The 16590-nt window shown below is 41.9% G+C and overlaps 1 protein-coding gene across 2 annotated transcripts in view; it reads right to left on the bottom strand.

Moving 5' to 3' along the window:
- Nucleotides 1-4241: 4241 nt before the first annotated feature.
- IQCA1 (IQ motif containing with AAA domain 1) overlaps nt 4242-16590 on the bottom strand; it is a 105964-nt gene continuing 93615 nt past the window's right edge. For both annotated transcript variants that reach the window (XM_065840982.2, XM_071811319.1), the window contains 4 exons: nt 14707-14793; nt 12230-12407; nt 9013-9251; nt 4242-4630 (listed from right to left, as the gene is read on the bottom strand). In XM_065840982.2, the coding sequence (XP_065697054.1) occupies nt 4523-4630; nt 9013-9251; nt 12230-12407; nt 14707-14793 (612 nt within the window). In that variant the 3' untranslated portion in view covers nt 4242-4522. The remainder of the gene's footprint in view (nt 4631-9012; nt 9252-12229; nt 12408-14706; nt 14794-16590) is intronic.

Below are 16590 nucleotides of genomic sequence, written 5' to 3'. Positions count from 1 at the left end.
CATAAATAAAGATTTAGCAGCATTTTACACTTGGGCTGATCTCTCCCTGATGGTGGAGGAACACATGCCAAAGCGCTGAGTCCTGTGCAATCTGTTCCCAGAGCTTTGCAAGAGCGCCTTGTTAATTTATTAAAAAACATCTAACCTAAGAAACTGGAAAGTGCAGCTGGGCTTTCAGTGGAGCTTTTTTCCATCTCCTGGAGAAAAAAACAGCAGTAAACTTTTCCTAAGCTCCTGGGGAACGGAGGGGTGAGAGCTCTGGGAGACTTGCTGTTGTTGCCAAAGAGCTTCAGCACCGGCTGTAAAAATCCCCGGGCTGGAGGAGTTTGCTGTCGGCAAGGCAAGCAGCACTCCCCGTATCCCCGTATCTAAATTGGTCCGTGCAGGGTAGCATGGCAAAGTAGCTCATGCAAAATTGGCAGGGACCAGAGACGAGGGCTGGCACCGCTTTTAACAGGAGTTACAGCGTCTGATTAAAGGGCTTTGGCTGCAGCAGCATAACCTGAGCGCTTGACATAAGCCAGGGACCTAATAATACCCGTGGCGCATTGCAAGAGCGTGACTTTACGGTGGCTGCTGCCTTTTACCCAGCCAGAGCTGTTCTTCCTCGCTGTGAGGATGCAGCCCTCCTGTCTGGGAGAGCTTGCTGACAGGCAAAGGCATTTCTTGCATTGACTGGGGGGCTCTTCCTTGGGTGATTGGTGGGTGCTACAGAGCAGCACATGGAGGTGATGCCTTGTGACTTAAGCCTCCCCTTGGTTTTGGTTTCTTACTCATCCTATTCTAAGTGTTACGGTGAACTGCTTGTGTTTCTCAGGCTTATTCGTAGGGTTTAAATCAGTTGGCAGACATCTCATTTGAGGCAGGGTATTTGGTGCACACCTGAAATCCTGATAGTGGCACTTTTTTTTTTCCTTATGGCAAATTCATAGCAATTTATTTCCAACATTAGCAGGTCAGCTGCAGCTTGAGTCTCTGCCCTGTCTGATGCCCAGCTGATGAGGGTTGGGGGTTACTGGTATTTTGGGGAGGCAAAGGTGCTGTGGGGAATTTGTACAACAGGGAGGTGGGCAAGAACAGCTCTCAGGTGCTTCCCTTGCTTGGATGGAGGCTGAGTGCTGAGGTTGTGCTCCTTGCCCAGGACCCTGCAAAGCTGGCACTGAAACGTGGGCTCCTGCTCCAAGCATGGCCTGAGAGTCTTTATTTAAAGTACACTACAATCCCCAGGGCAGGGTTATGTCAAGACTTTCTGTGAGAGTGAAGTCGCACTTTATTCCCTCTTTCTCAGCTGTATCTCCCCAAGTGTTTCAAAGGAACGTTCCCACTTGGGGTGGTTAAAGCAGAAAGCTGGGGAGTGAGCATGAACACTTTTTAAAAGTCATGTCATATGTAGTTCTCCTGGGTTTGGAGGAAGCAATTAAGCCAATTAATTTATTGGTAAATTATCTTATGATGAAGTACAAAATAACTGCAATGAAACGCTGACATTCACATTAATACCAAATTAGTTACTGTATTATGACTGTTCTTACAATGAATGCCCAGTAATTTAATAGTAATGGGACATTTAAATAATTTAGCTGATAATTCTCTAGGTCACTTACATATATAAATGAGCATGACAGCTTTTTTCCCCAACTTTGCTGGTGCTGCTGGATTACCTCCCACCACCGCATCAGGAGGCAAAGCAGCCTGGCATCCCTCTCCACCATCACCCAAAACTCAACTCTTGCTGGAAACTAAGTAGGGGACAGGGTGTAACAAAGGGGATTTTTCCCTCCTCAACAGGTTTTGGGATTGCTGTGGCTGGAAATCTGGGCACAAAAGCCCTGTGGCTGGGCTTAGCAAAGCCACTTTTTGTGTGTGTGGTGAAAGATCTCTCAGGTGTTCTATCCAGGCCTGGTAGAACATCTCTAGCGGCGTTCCTTGTGACGGCACTATTAGCCTCACAGTGGGATGGGTGTTGGAAATCCAGCCAGGGCCACTTAATTGAATAGTTCAGCCACTGACACTGAAATTATTATGTGGTGGCTCTGATTGATGCAGCAGCTTCATTTTCAAGTACTGGTGTTCTGTAGTAATAATTATAAACAGCATTAAAGTTTCTCCTCGTTCTTTCCTCCCCATAGCCCTGAGAGGACTCTCTAAAGGAGAGTGAGGGTTTGGCAGCTACACAGGACAGAGTTTACTTTATCACCTCTTCATCACACCCTGCAGCCACAGAGCTGCTAGTAGATACACCAGCTGTAGATTCCAGATCCCCATGGAAAGGAAGAAAAAAAAGAGGCAGTTTACACTGAAAACAGCCACCATTGCAACCTACACCTAGAGGTTAAATTGCCCCTGTGCTTTTTTTTCCAATAAGCTGGTGAATAGTGGAGAAAAAACACAGGCTTCTGCTCTGCCAAGCATACCTGGAAAGGTGGAAGGTTTGTGCATCCTTTCTGCATGGGGTCAGAGTTGTGCCCTGGAAATGGATGTTCCCAGTCAGTGTGTTACTTTGCTGTTGAGGTTGCACTGAACCTGCTGAAATATTAGCTAATGGGCTTGCTTACGTCTAACCTAAATGTGGTCTTTTCATCACATCACTTTCGGCTGTCAAACCTGTTGTGGAGAGGAGTATTCTACTGTCGGCAAGATTGAGGACAGAATTATCCAAATTAGTTTTCTTGCAGATGAGAGTAGAGATGAGGTTTTTAACACAAACCCTGCTGCCTCTTAGGAGAGTCTGGCTCTTCTCACAGAGGATGAAGTTGAAGAATAATTTTTAACTGGGACGTGTTGCCAAATATGTGAAGGCAGCAGCCTGCTGCAAGCAAGCATCTGCAAAGAAAGAATGAAGAAAAGAAAGCCAAAGTTTTTAGCTGCTCTGTTGCAAGTGATAAAATCCAGGGGCTGGCAACTCATACTCATGGGGTCCCTTGTGCGGGTCACAATGAGGCTTCAGCAGCTGCATTACTGCTGGGATGGCTGGAGGAAGGATTTGTTTCCACCAAAAATGTCCTGAGGTGTTGCACAGAGGAGACGTAGCAAGCATGTCCTCTCCTGTCATTTGGATCCCCTTGGCAGGACTGGAGATGCAGCCTCAAGGTTGGAACGCTGAAATCCCCAGGAGCCCTGGAGCAGACAGCGAAATGTAGCCCAAGAGGACCACAAAAAGCCTGGGCTGGGGTGACTGTCCTATCTGCTGTGATAGCATGGCAGCCTGCTCTTCTCTCAGGAGGAGAATTCACTTCATTAATCAGAGCTATACAGTTCCCTCTGCTGTGCTCAATTATAGGATTACTTGAATCGTTTTCTGTGCAGTTAGTTGCCTGTAGGAATGTTCCTGGGCTTTTGTTCAGACCTTGCCATTTCCAGGAGCATCTTTTTTCAGCAGGTTTCTTCTTAGGAGCGGGAGAGGCCTGATACCATTCCCTTCCCAGCAAGCCTTGTCAGAGCAGCTTCTCAAGCAGGATTTTGTGTGGGCTTTTGTCTTTCTGCATAAAGACACATGTTGTGTACTGGCCATCTGGCTAAGAGCACATTTTCTACAAGCAACATGCCATCTTTTTTTTATGAAATAACTCTTCTAATGGGAGAAGCTAAAGGAGTAAGGGGTTAGGGTAGTACAAAGAGACAGAAATGTTTAAAACATGATCATTTCATTTTAAATAGAAGACATATCAATAACATCTTAATAACCAGTGATCAGTGCTAAACTGGGTGAATTGTAACTGGCAGCATATGTGTGATGTGCTGTCCTCAGCCTGTCCTCCCCCAAAAGCAGATTGGCCTGGTCTGTGCTGGAGGAAACCTGGGTAGCTCCCTACAGCAATGCAGCCCCTCTTGTGCCTCCAAACCTGCCTATAGCGAAGTTATAGAGAGGTCCTTTGGCTCCCTGGGAATGGTGTGCCTTGTGTTTCCACTTGAACAGGTATTTTGGGTTACTTGTCCTCATGTTGATACAGGCATGCTGCAGTTAGAGGTGAAAGCAGGTGCTTGTGGCTTTTATCTGTAGAAGACCTCAGTGAATGAGACCCTGTATTTGACATAAAGGTGGTGCTTGCTCCTTCTGTGTCATGTAGGATGTACCAAAGCTTTGGGCTGTTCTAACTGCTGTTTATCATTACCATGTCCCCAGAATTGCTGACTTGTGAGCAAAGAAAATTGACTGCATGTCAACTGAAACGATTTCAAATGCTATCATGAACTGCTTGGTGCACTGTGTTTTTCAGAAGGCTTATTTCTCGGCACTGTGTAATGAACCTCTCTGCCCCCTAAAAGCTTGTAGAATAAATAATGCTTGAGCAAGTCAGTGGTCATTAACTCTTCATCCTCTGAGAGCTACATGTCACATTGATGAGTCATCTGTGTGGGTTTTTTTAACTTTTAAAAACTCATTCAGAAAGGAATTATCTCTCATGGAATAGCTATAACTTGAGGGTGCATTATTGTGATGTTTTTACTTTCCTAATGTCTCCACCTTTTCAGTGGAGTAGAGCAGTGACTGATATTGTCAGATGCAAAATTCTTGAGGAAGTTATTTTTTCGTTTTATTTCCTCCTTTTGATTTTCCCTTTCCCTCTTTCTCCTTGTCTACCAGTGCTCTGATTCGTGCTCTACCCAGCGGTGTCTTGTCATACCAAGCCTGTAGAATCAGAAAGCATGTTTATGTTTTATTAAAATTGAAAAAGAAAAAATAAAAAAAGAGAACACTTAAATGTTTTACTAGTAAATGGAGCATTCTTTAAAAAAAACCCAAACCTCTTAAAATCCTAGCTGGCTTGTGGAGAAGCAGAAATTAAATCCTCAGATCTCTTGAGTACATTATTATAACAAGAAGCACAGCAATTGCTTGCTTGAAGTGTGTCTCATTAACAGGAATACTTAGCTGGGCCATTTGTGTTGCTATAGTTATGGAAATGTTAGAACTTCTATGATCAACCCTATTTCTGAGGTATATAGCGCTTGTCAAAACTCCCTCTGGTCTGAAACCTGGCAACAGACAAAGCATATACTTCTCATGGCCCTGCAAATCAGTCCAGACAGTTTTTATTTCATTGAGAGAGCTTAAGAAGCAAAACAAACCCTGAACATTAAAAACCTGTTTATTGCTTTCAGATGCCTGTTCACAGTCCCGTGACTTGTAAATGATTTTGGTATAGTCTCTCTGCAAACTTGCCAAGCTCCTGGACTGTAATGTCAACAAGGCAGTTCTAGGCCATGTGAAAATAATGTAAAATGAAGGAGAAGGTAGTGCTTTCAAGTCAGTAGTGTGTATGAATTAGTCTTCCCCTTATGTACATACAGGAACCTTTATCAACAAAGTCCTGCCTACACCAGACATTAAAATGCTGCTAGGTGCTGACATGATTGATAAAATGCTTTCCCTCTTGACCATATTCATCCCTGCACTGCCCTAGGAGTAAATGTCTTTCCTCTGACCACAGACCGCTATCTAATGCCACAACTGCGTCTCCTCTGCCTTTCACTTGGGTAGCCTGTCAACTTTCCTACCAATGTGGCATCCTGTTAAGTCTACCTTTTCCATACGATTCATCCATAATGCTGCCTCCAGCCTGAGCCTGGTAAGGCTGCCCCTGGGAATTTGCCTTGTTGGGTTTCCCCACTATGTGACAGGCAGCAGCAAGAGACTGAGCTGGGAGAAGAGATATTTTGGAAGTGTATAGGGAAGAAAAACCCCTGATGTTCCTTTCCTGGCCTCAGATGGTCCTTCTTGGTGTCACGCTTCTTAAAGGTTTCCTCTGGGCTGATGACAGGTACCCTATTTGGACCTCTTGTCTTGCAGATTAAATACTGTCAGCAGGTCAATGAAGTCTGACAGCTGCCAAATGTCCAGCTGGCTGCTGAGCAGCCCTAACATTGTGATCTCTGCTCTAATTGCCCAAATTACATGAGCACTCCTCCTCCAAGAAGCCTGACTCCACTTATTAAAACATCACACAACCTCTCATGCATCAACATCTAGATGGTGTCATGGGAGGTGTTTGGGAGAAACCCCTGGGCTCTTGGAGAAGTGGCCTGGGCAACTGTATTTTGCTGTCCTGAAGATGGTTTCAGATCAAGCTACTCCTGTGTTGGGGACAATAGAGGCAGCTGGGACAACCTGGGGCAGGGAGAGGCCTGGAGATGGCTCTTGATGGTCTTTCACATGAGTGGAATATAAAAGACAAGATAACAGTTGTGACTGTGGGAGGAATTTATTTCCCCAGCAGTATCTAGCAATGAAGCAATGTCTCTGGCTTTCCATGTGTGACAGGCCACAAGGCCATAGAAATCCTATTTTTCCCCCATGTCTGTTGTCCACTTTCAGTGGGAAACACGAAGAACAACAAACCCCTGCCAAAGGCTCCCTGGGAGCTTGGCAAGATAGAAAGTGCTGTTTGGTGGGTGCAAGTTGGGAGGGCATCTCATTGCTTATTTTGAGTTGCTGGTAGGGGGCTCTGTATGCAGCAGGAGGAGCTGATTGACTTGCATTGTCTTCTCTTGTTCTCTTCCCGTTTCTTTCTGCATGTTTCAACACAGTAAATTACCTGTTTGCATGGGATGACATCTGCTTTTGACTCTTTAGCTAGCAGAGCTGCTGTACTGGATTAACAAAGCCGACTCCTCAGGTACGGTTAAAATAAATGTAGATTTACCACTAATGTGCTAGCATCTGAACTGGAAATCTAAGTTACTGACAGTAAGTGACTGATCAGAGTTGAAAATCTTTGCTTGCTGGAGGAATTATGTTTGCAGTTCTTCAAATGGATTTTCTTACGTCTTGTAAATATTTTGTAGCAGTTGTTGCCAGACAGAACTAGTGTGCTAGTTGGACTGCCCTTTGCTTCTCTAGGACAACTATTACTTTTGTGTAAGGATTTCTATCAATTGCACTGGTGAAATCATTTATAATTTCAAAAATGTAGATGTATAATTGGGGCAGAAATTTGAGTAAATCGAATGAAGAAATCATATTATTGCAAATCTTGCATTATTTATATTCATTTTGGAACACTGGCAGAATATAAGTGTCAAACAGGGAGATTCATGCTTCCAGTGAATAGAAATCAAAGATTCATCACAGTGCTAATCTTCACTTTGAATACTGCATTTTAGCTGCCCCACTTCAAAAACGACAAAGCAACAGAAGAGGTTCAGCGATGGCAATGATTAGAGGCTCACGAAGAGGGGCTTCTGTGCAAGAAGAGATGAAAATATCGGAGTTAATTAATGCATGAGGCCATTTGGACAATTCTCTTCCCCTGTGCTGTGTTACAGGTGCTGGAGCAAGGTTCCATGACATCTAAGGGGAACAAATCTAAAACAGATAAAAGGAAATACTTTCTTAAGGGCTATAATTAATGCGAGGAAATGATTGCCATGGGATGCTGAAGACAGTATCATTTTAACCATGTTCACCATGAAGTCTTGCCAGCATACTTCGTGCTGTACAAAAGAGGCATATTTATAGTAAGTGGAATAATATTTTCAAGTTAACCTCACACTAAATACTAGCTCTCATGTTTCAGGGTACAAATGGATTACTATTTGGAGGCAGGAATGATAGGGTATTTTTTTTCCTTGCTGCAACACTGAACTATTAGCCTTCCTCTGAGGAAAGATATTGGTTTAAATAGGAAGCACGAGGAAAAAAGAGTAATTTGCCAAATATCACAAATGCTGCCTATGTTGAGTAGAGCCAAATGGCTCTAAATGGAAATTGGAAAGTATTCAACAGAGCTGGGAGAAATATGCACTATCATTAGGTTAGCAGTGGAAGAAGACTTGGACAAAGTTGTCAGAAACTGCATCCTGTTTACTATGTGAGGCACTGTGGGGATTCGAAGAACAGTATGAAAAGGACACCTTTCAGCTGGGAGAACTTGGATGGTTTATAAGTGGGTCTGAGTGGAAGCTGGGGGGTCATGGGACTGAGAAAGTTCTTCTGGGGTCTCTTGGCTTCAGTATGGAAGTCCTCTATCCCATTTGGAGCCCCTGGTCTGGTTTGCCTGCAGCTCCTTAGTATATGGAAGAGCTTCCCTGTTGGGTGGCCAAGGGTTTTACTAGTGTCTGGTAGACTTGAAGTGCCTTAGTTGAGTGCTGTGACATTTTTCTGGGGTGCTAGTACTGCTAAGTTGTAGTGTTGCATTCAACTAGCTAGTTCAAGGTCCAGTTCAGCTGTCCCTAAGCTATGCTGAAATCACTACAGTAAATACATTATAGACCTGTACTTAAGCCTAACAAACTGTTCCCATCAATAGTAAAACCAAAAGCAATACAGTGAAAGCAGAATTAACCTCTACATAAAGATAATCCTGGTCTAGGGAAATAAAGAGTAATTATTACTGAGCTACATGTGGAAAAAAAGTTGCTTGCAGGGAGATGCATGTATATTTGAGGTATATGTAATGTGTCCCAAATGCACTAGGGTTTGTCTTCACAATTTTATGGTCCCTGTGGGTAGGGTGAGGGATGGAGCTGGAGGCAGAAACTAATGTTTTTAAACCCAGAAATGAAGAAAATTCTTGTTTGAAATAATTTTAAATACGGACTTACAACCACATCTCCATGTGGCGCACCCTGCAGATCCCACATGTCCAAGTTTGTTGCCTTCTCAAGCAAATATAGCTAGGCTGGCCAAACACACCAGCTCTGAAAGAAAGAGGACTGATGCACTTTACTAATCGCACCCGCATCATTTATCTGTGCACGTGAAGGCTGCTCTGCTCAACATTAGCTGGGTGAGGGCAGTGGGTTCAGCAAAGCAGTGTGCCAGGTGTGTTGTCCATGCAGAGCTGCTGCCTGTAATAATGACCATTTGCCTGGCAAATGACAGGTCTGGGCTGGCAAACATCCCAAAATGGGAGAGATGGGTGTTAGGTGCTGTTGAGCCATACATAATCCTTCAAATAATGATGTGCCAACTCATCAGCAGAGTTAGTAGGTCTCTAGATCAAATGTGCCCGAACAAGGATGTGGCAGGGATGATGAAAGACAACCAGTTAACATAGCTCTTAATGTCACCTTAAATGATTCTTCCTCTTCTTTGTACACTGGGTCCTGTCTGGCCAGAGGTGTCACAAACTCCTCAGTCCTCAGTGGCTTCCTGATCATCTGCAGGAGACGTAGCTCGGTCAGGACATCTTGCACCACCTGGACGATGTGTCCCTGGGTGAAACCATCAGACAGGTTTGCCAGGCAGCTTATGTTCAACAAGTTGGTGATCACTCCACCATTCTGTAGGATGATGTGTTTCCATAACACTGTTCATCAGAAAAAAAAAGCACAGAGAATGCCAAAGACATGCATTAACAACAGCAGGATAAATATTTTTTGCACTTTGAAATTGAAACAGGAAAATAAGGGATATCAGTCAGGAAAGCCAAGATCCAAATTTTCCTTCTTTGCTGTTCCTTTCATCTACATATTTGTAGCATAGGAGCCTTTAGGCACATCTGTTTTTTAACTATTAGTTATAATTTGTTGGCTACCAGTCAGTACTTTTTCAGAAAGTCATTAGAGGCACATGACGTGAGGTGGATATGTGTGTAAAAATGGAAAGAGCTACTTAAGTATGCCTGCGTGCCTACACAGAATCTGTCCAGAATGTTCCCATTTGGGTGTGCAGAGTTAAGTACCTATATTAACAGCCTGTTTTTATTTCTGTGACCCTGATCACAGGTTGCTCCTGCTGAACTGAGGGCTGCTATGGGGACTCAATGTCTGGTTTGGAAGCCAAAGGCTTCCAGCTATGCAGGCACATGTTGCCAAGGCCAGGTGTAAATATCTGTGATTGGCATTTTGCTTGTTAGTTAAATGGTGAACCTGTTTCTATCTTTGAGCTGTGAACTTCCGTGACATGAAGAGTTTTTTTTAATGTTTGAAGTGACTGAGATTTTGCTTCCAAAAAGACAATTTAGCAGGATAACAAATGTTTTTGGAAAGTAAGTCTGCCTCAGAGGAACTTAGTAAAACTTTAATGTCATCTCATCATGTTTTCCCTTAAAGCCTTATGAAAACATCTGGAAAAAATAAGTATTACGCAGAGAGATTAAAAAGGTTCTTGAATAAGACAACTTGTGATTTGAGTATTGTGTATTTGAATGCTTGTATGTAGTATGAAAATGTTGAGTGGACAGTTAATGGTACTGGATGTTGGGGCAGTCATGTAATAGAAAAAAACCTGCTTTATTCTCCCTTCGATTGCAATGTCAATGCTAGGGACTTGTGCCCATAACTATTGACAGCTTTGTACTACATTTATCACTCTGGCAAATTATGATCTTCCACTTGAATTATATCTATGCTCAATAATTATTGGCTGAATCACTAATTCATAAAAGAGGAATTGATGCACACAACAGTGAGCACTACTTCTGCACAGCCATATATTGTGTGCTGCAGCTTCTGTTGCAAGTAGGATCATGCATAATGTGAGGTACTGACTTGCTGGGTGATTAATAGCAAGAAACCAGTATATGACCACGAATTTTCCAGTTTAGTGATTTCCTTTGCACGTTTGCTGCTTCCATCATGCAAAGATGGGAATGCTCTGGTTTGTAACAAAAGGGTTGTAGCAGACAGGTAGCTGTGCACTGTGGCTATCAATATTTGTTATGTCATGGCTTTTCTGTCAAAGCAAGTTTCTTTAATTCTCAAATTGGATGTCAGGCACCGAAAATTGTCAAGATTGGAAGGTGAGTTCTCTGTACTGTAAAGATCATATTTCCATTGAACTTCAGGGAAGGTCAGAGCTAAAGAATAAGCCAAACACTGTCTTAAATGGGACAATGTTAAAGTAGTAAAGCTGCAAGCTTAATCTGCTTTAAAATGTCAAGAGTTAACCTTTTGGGGCATTCTTAAATTTGCAACTGAAATCCCTTTACTTGACCCTATTTGTGTGGGGCTTTTTGCTTGTTTGTGGGTTTTTCTGGTGTGTGTGTGTTTTTTTTTTTTTTTCTTTTTGATTGGTGGTGAGAATCCCAGAATGTGACAACTCAATCATTCCAGAAGTGAACAGAGCGAAATTCAGCAGCCATCACCTCCTTTCTCTAGGTCTTATTCATGTCCCTTATCTGTTAGCGATTTATCAGAGCTGTAACATAACATGAAACACATGGTTGCTTGCTTAGAGACCATTCCCCATCCACACCATGAAAATTATTGAATGTGGGAGAGATTTACAAAGTGCTGGGTAGTCAAAACCTGTCTTGAGCTTGCCCAAATATGCATCATTGCAGGACCTTGGCTGCCTCCACACAAAGCAGTATAAACTGGACTTCACAATACAGTTGCGTGATTTTTGTAATAAGGTGACTATGTGGAACAATGTTGTAGTCAGGATACAACTGTATAGCAAGGTCACTGAGCTGAATGTGGTTTCCTTCACTATTGTATTCTTCTGGGATATGATCCATCAGAGATTAGTGGTATGATGGGATTCTGTTTTCCTTGATATGGTGATCAATAGAGATACTCACGCTAGGAGCCCTTGGTAGAAGAAACGCACCCTTGAGAGTCTTAACTTGGAGTGTTTGGTGCTGTTGTGAATAGCCCAAACCCTTTTTACTTTTTATCCTACTCATGCGACTTAGCCTACTAAAAGTTAAGTTTTTTGTTACAAGCTTTGGTTCCAAGAATATGGGGTCCTTAATGAATTTGTCAGACTTCATGGGGGCCTATCCATACCACCAGTTGATAGGTTAGACATGCAAAATCACAGATGCTTCTGCAATTTCTCAAGAACTGTATGTACAAAAATAGTATTTGATAGTAACAAAACTCAGTCCTTCAGACATGGTTCTGTTTATGGAGATGTCTGAAGTGTATTGTTTAGAGTATGGAAACCAGATAGGAATAACAAATTCAGAATCCTTGTGTAAAATAAAAGCTTAAAATAGAAAGTGTGTATTGAAATAGGATCTTATCCTTCCTACAGTCAAAAACCAGCTTGTAACAAACTCAGTGCATGATAAACAACTCATTAAGAAATGCTAATCAGTGCAGAACAGTATTTTTTAAACCCTTCTCCCAACTTCCACTTTTATGATCTGATTTTTGGGATAGCCTGTATCAGTATTACCTAAACTTTCAGGAACTGAAAATTTAGGCCATACAGAAATTAACTGAAAATTCACAGCTGGGGTACAAATTTTGAGGTTAAAGTCAGTTCTGAGGATAACCAGACAATACGCATGGATTTCAAACAGCAGTAATCAGAAGCATTACTTGAAATACTTGCCTAATCTTGAACTGTAGTCAGGCCTAGGAATCAAAATAATTTTTTGGTAGACTTGGCAGAAAGGTTTAAGATTAGCATCGAAGGGACGGGTGGTGGTTCCCACTAGCAGCACTCTGTCCTGTGCTTTCACAGCCTGAAGGAATTTGGGGAGCATCTTTTCCAGGCGTTTTGGGTTCATCTTCAGCATGTACATGTGAAAACAAGGAAGAAAGAGTATTTATTGAATGCTGATAGTACAGTTAATGAGGTGAAGCTACATGTAGACACACCAGAAACAACAGGATTTTGTGCTTTTTAAAGTAGTCTAGTTGCATTTAGAATAAGCAGACTAGATGGTCAACCTAAGTAGAAAGCCTCTTGTCTTCTGAAAGTCAGGTAAACACTTGATTTCTGCTTATGTATTTGTGGGTTTGTGCTAGTGCCTTTCCTTATTGAATTTGGTGGTCCTGCTATTGAAAAGCGGGAAGGAAACAACTCATTCTAAAAAAGAAATTCTTATTTCCAGTTCAAGAAGAAATATTGCTTGGAGCTGTGTATCTGATGAACCTTAACAGATAAGAAAAATTGCCAGGGTATGTCACCTGGTGTGGAATCCTCCCAGCTCTTGGAGGTTATGATCTACCAACTCCTACCCATGGTTTAAATGGGAAAAACACATTCCCCAATTGCTGTGATTTCTAGCTTGCTGAGGCTCTAACCTAGGAAAACAAGCTCTTCAAATTCAGGATCCACTCCTTTGCAGTAGATTTAGTATTTGACTTTAGAACAAATATTTAACCACCACTTACAAAACAGAGGAGTATTGAGCAAAATCTGTTACTGAATAGTTACATTCAAGTTAATATTGGTTGGAGAAGCTTAATCAAATCACTGTTTATTAACTCTACTGTTAATAAAGCTATAAGTGAATAACTGGGTTAGGATAGTGTATCAGAGAAATCCAATGACTTGGAAGCCTCTTTTCAGAAATGATTGAGACTTAACATTCAAGTCACCAACACTCACTTGAAAACTTGACTCTCTAGATCACCTTATGATTTTTTTTTTTTACTATATAGTAGGCAGTTCCCTGAGAAACTTGAACTTCAATTTCAAGTCAGCCTTCCTTAATGTCAATAAGGAAGAAACTATGTCCTGTGAACCTTCTCAGCTGAAAGGCCATAATAAACACCTGTGAATCTAGATTGCTAGTACAATCTTTGTGATCCAATTTTTCTGTTGTCTGCAGTAGCAGACAGCTGAAAGAAAGGAGAAAAAACTCTGGTATTTGGATCGAAAGCTACAGAGGAGAGGAAATTGGGAAATCAATACAAAATCCCTAAAGTATTTTCTAGCTTAAACTTGTCTTAATTACACATGTGGGTTTTTTTTTATTCTCATGGTCATACTATGCATCTTCCTAACTTTGCTAATTGCTTAATCGTGATAATGAGTTGAGCATGTCTTGGCAGTAGGGCTCAGGTCCCACTGTGTAGCAGGGGTAGAGGTGATACCCTTGAGTCTGTGGGCATGGGGAGAAATTTTCCCTTATTGGTGGCTATCAAAGCAAAGATGATCGTTACTCCAGGCAATCTTTGGCTCCTAGTCTTACTTTTAATCCCCATTTGCACTTGCTGTCAAGGTTTAAACCCAAGAGAAAGGTCCCTTTTTGGTGTTGGGACCACTAGATGACATGGATCACTGCACACCCATCAGCTCGTCTAGCCCTCATAGAAGTAACAGACTCATCCCAGGTGATACTTCATTGGTCTTCCAAGATACAGACTTGTGTCCATCCTACAGTCTAAGTGTACAGGACCCACTTTAAGAATAAAGGTTTAATTTTTCACATGGAGCTCTAAAAGTAAAATATTTTGCAAGCAGCATGAATCTAATCAGGATTTTGGATGAATTGCTCTCTGCTGTGGTGGTTGAGTTGGTGTGCCTATTGGGCAGTGTTTTAATTTTCTTTCTAGTGGGGAAGCTACACAAGAGAGGAGGGAATGGAAGCAATAGCAATAGGACTCCTGGGAGCCCAGAGAAAATAATCTGTAAACGTAACTACTTAACACAGGTTCTTTGTTTTCACAGTGGAAATTTATCCTTGTTAGTTTGTTGTTCACTTTGGCTCCATCCAGTTGCTCAAATTAATAGAGCTGAACGATTTAAGCTCATCTTAACTTTTAGTTTCTTGCCTTGTATTTTGAAATTCTCCATTATTCTCTTTTACTTTTCAGTGCACTGATGAGCAGTGACTGGACTATTTTTAAATAAAGCAAGTATAGGTGTAGGAGAGAAATGTGACCTCTTAGGGGCTCTTAAGAAGTCACAAGACTTTCTTGGGGAAAAAAAAAGTGAGACAAGCTATTATAAAGCAGACTTTGGCAGATATGGTCATACTGGTATGTGCTAAGCTGAGAACTACACTTGTTTCTTTGTGTCGGTTGTAATGTGACACGAGAAATTATCTGCACTGAAATAAAAAAAGAGCAGCTCACCTCGTCATCAGTCTTCCGCCCTCCTTTAGAAAATATTTTTTCTGTCTCCCCAATCCACACAACTGAAGGCTGCAATTGCTTAGCCACCTAAGAGAAAGTGGGGGAGAGAAGGCAAGAACTTGATTAAAATGGCTACAATTTCATACCTGGGTGCCTATAATTATGCTTTTGGATCCATATTTCAGCAGTTAAAACTAGCCTGGTTTATTTTTTTCCAGAAATGTTCAGCACTGGGTCTGATCAGCAGCCTTGGCAAATGAAACAGTTTCTAGTTTGGAATCTAACATTAAGAACCCAACCCAAATTGGATAATTTTTGATTGCTGCACTTATCTTTCATTTCTCAACCCAAATTCACCTGCAGCTCTGTGAAAGGTAGCCTGGACTTTGAGTTCAATGGCACAAGATAGACCAGCAGCAGCTTTAGACTGGCTGTCCCAGCCCATAGGATCCCTCTCTGGTTTTCTGAGAGCAATACGATGGGGTGACAGGCAAGACAAGGCTATCGCATGAGAAGCAAGGGTACTCATCTTTAAGAAAAGCAGGCTGGTATGCAATCTTCTGGATTACAAAATAGCATTTTATCTGTGGTTAGTCCAAGATTTAAAACAGAACCTGCTAAATTTGAAAGGGGAGGTCAATACAAATGGGCTTTCTGGCTCCAGAGTCAGAGGCACTATACCTCTGGTTCACAGCAGGATGGCAGCAATGCTACAGGCTTTTTCACATCTTGCGCTCTCCCCATTGCTATAGAAACGCCAGTGGTTTAGAGATTCTTCTGCCAAATTTTAATCACTTTCCAGTGGCTCTCAGAGCCGTGCTAGTTTGCTCAACAACAAAAGTGATGGCTCGAGGAGTCCGCGGGTAATGAGAGACAGAGAACATTCTTCTGTCCTGCTTTCTGCCACCCCCAGTTGAAACTGCTGTTTCCAGGAAAGAAGCTAACAAAATCGATAGGTTATATACATCATAAACTCAGTGTTTGATTGACAGCCAGTGCAGGAAGAGTTAAGTCATGAACATCTTTCTTCAAAGCACCACAGTTCATTTTTATGGATGCATTTCAAAAGTACCAAGTGTGTGCGCGTCTGTACGATAAAAATGGATTGAAGAGAGCGGAAAACAATTGTAGATGAGGGCTGCTAAACTTGTTTGCTGTGCTGCTGATGAGGTGAAGTGGAAACAATGCCATCTTTGGCATGTGACACTTTATTTGCGGTAACTCATCAGTCTTAGAATATGTCAAGTGGTACCTCCAAGTTCTGAACAGTTCCACTGAGGAAAACTGAGCTTTTTCCTTTGTTGGAAGGCAAGAACTCAAATGTTCAGCATTAAAAATAAGGATTTTAAAATAAAAATATATCATGAAAGATAATATGAAAATCCTGCAGAAACTGATGTGTGGACCTAGGCAGCTATGTGAATGATTATCTGCATGTACAACTTCAGAGGTAACTCAGTCCAGCAGTGTATAGAGCACACAAGCTGGAATGAAATGACAGATTAAAATTCTACAGCAATAATATCTGCCAGATATTATCATCTGATTATATTATTATCAGATATTAAGGCCAGATTATTTTTTTCTCTATCTATTTTCAGAGTTATGTTTGGCATATTCCTAAGCCTGCACAGACCCTGCAAGGTACATTTGAGAGGGCAAGTTTGTGGCTGTCATTGAACAGAGTTGTGCAGCAGCCTTAGACTCAGGTATTTTCTACCGAATATCCTGCTAGTCAAGGGCTTAGACACCTTCAGGAAATGCAAATCAGTCCCAGTGATTTGCACTTTGCAAGCGAAATTGGTTTGCTCCTGGATGTCTGTAAACAGGCTTGGAAACAAGTGGTGAAAGAAGTGTATTGTGGTAGCATGGTCATACAGCAGA

Source organism: Patagioenas fasciata, chromosome 7 (assembly GCF_037038585.1).
Source record: "Patagioenas fasciata isolate bPatFas1 chromosome 7, bPatFas1.hap1, whole genome shotgun sequence".
Taxonomy (NCBI): domain Eukaryota; kingdom Metazoa; phylum Chordata; class Aves; order Columbiformes; family Columbidae; genus Patagioenas; species Patagioenas fasciata.
Note: the sequence above shows the minus strand (reverse complement) of the source record. Positions and strands in the feature narration are given on the sequence as shown.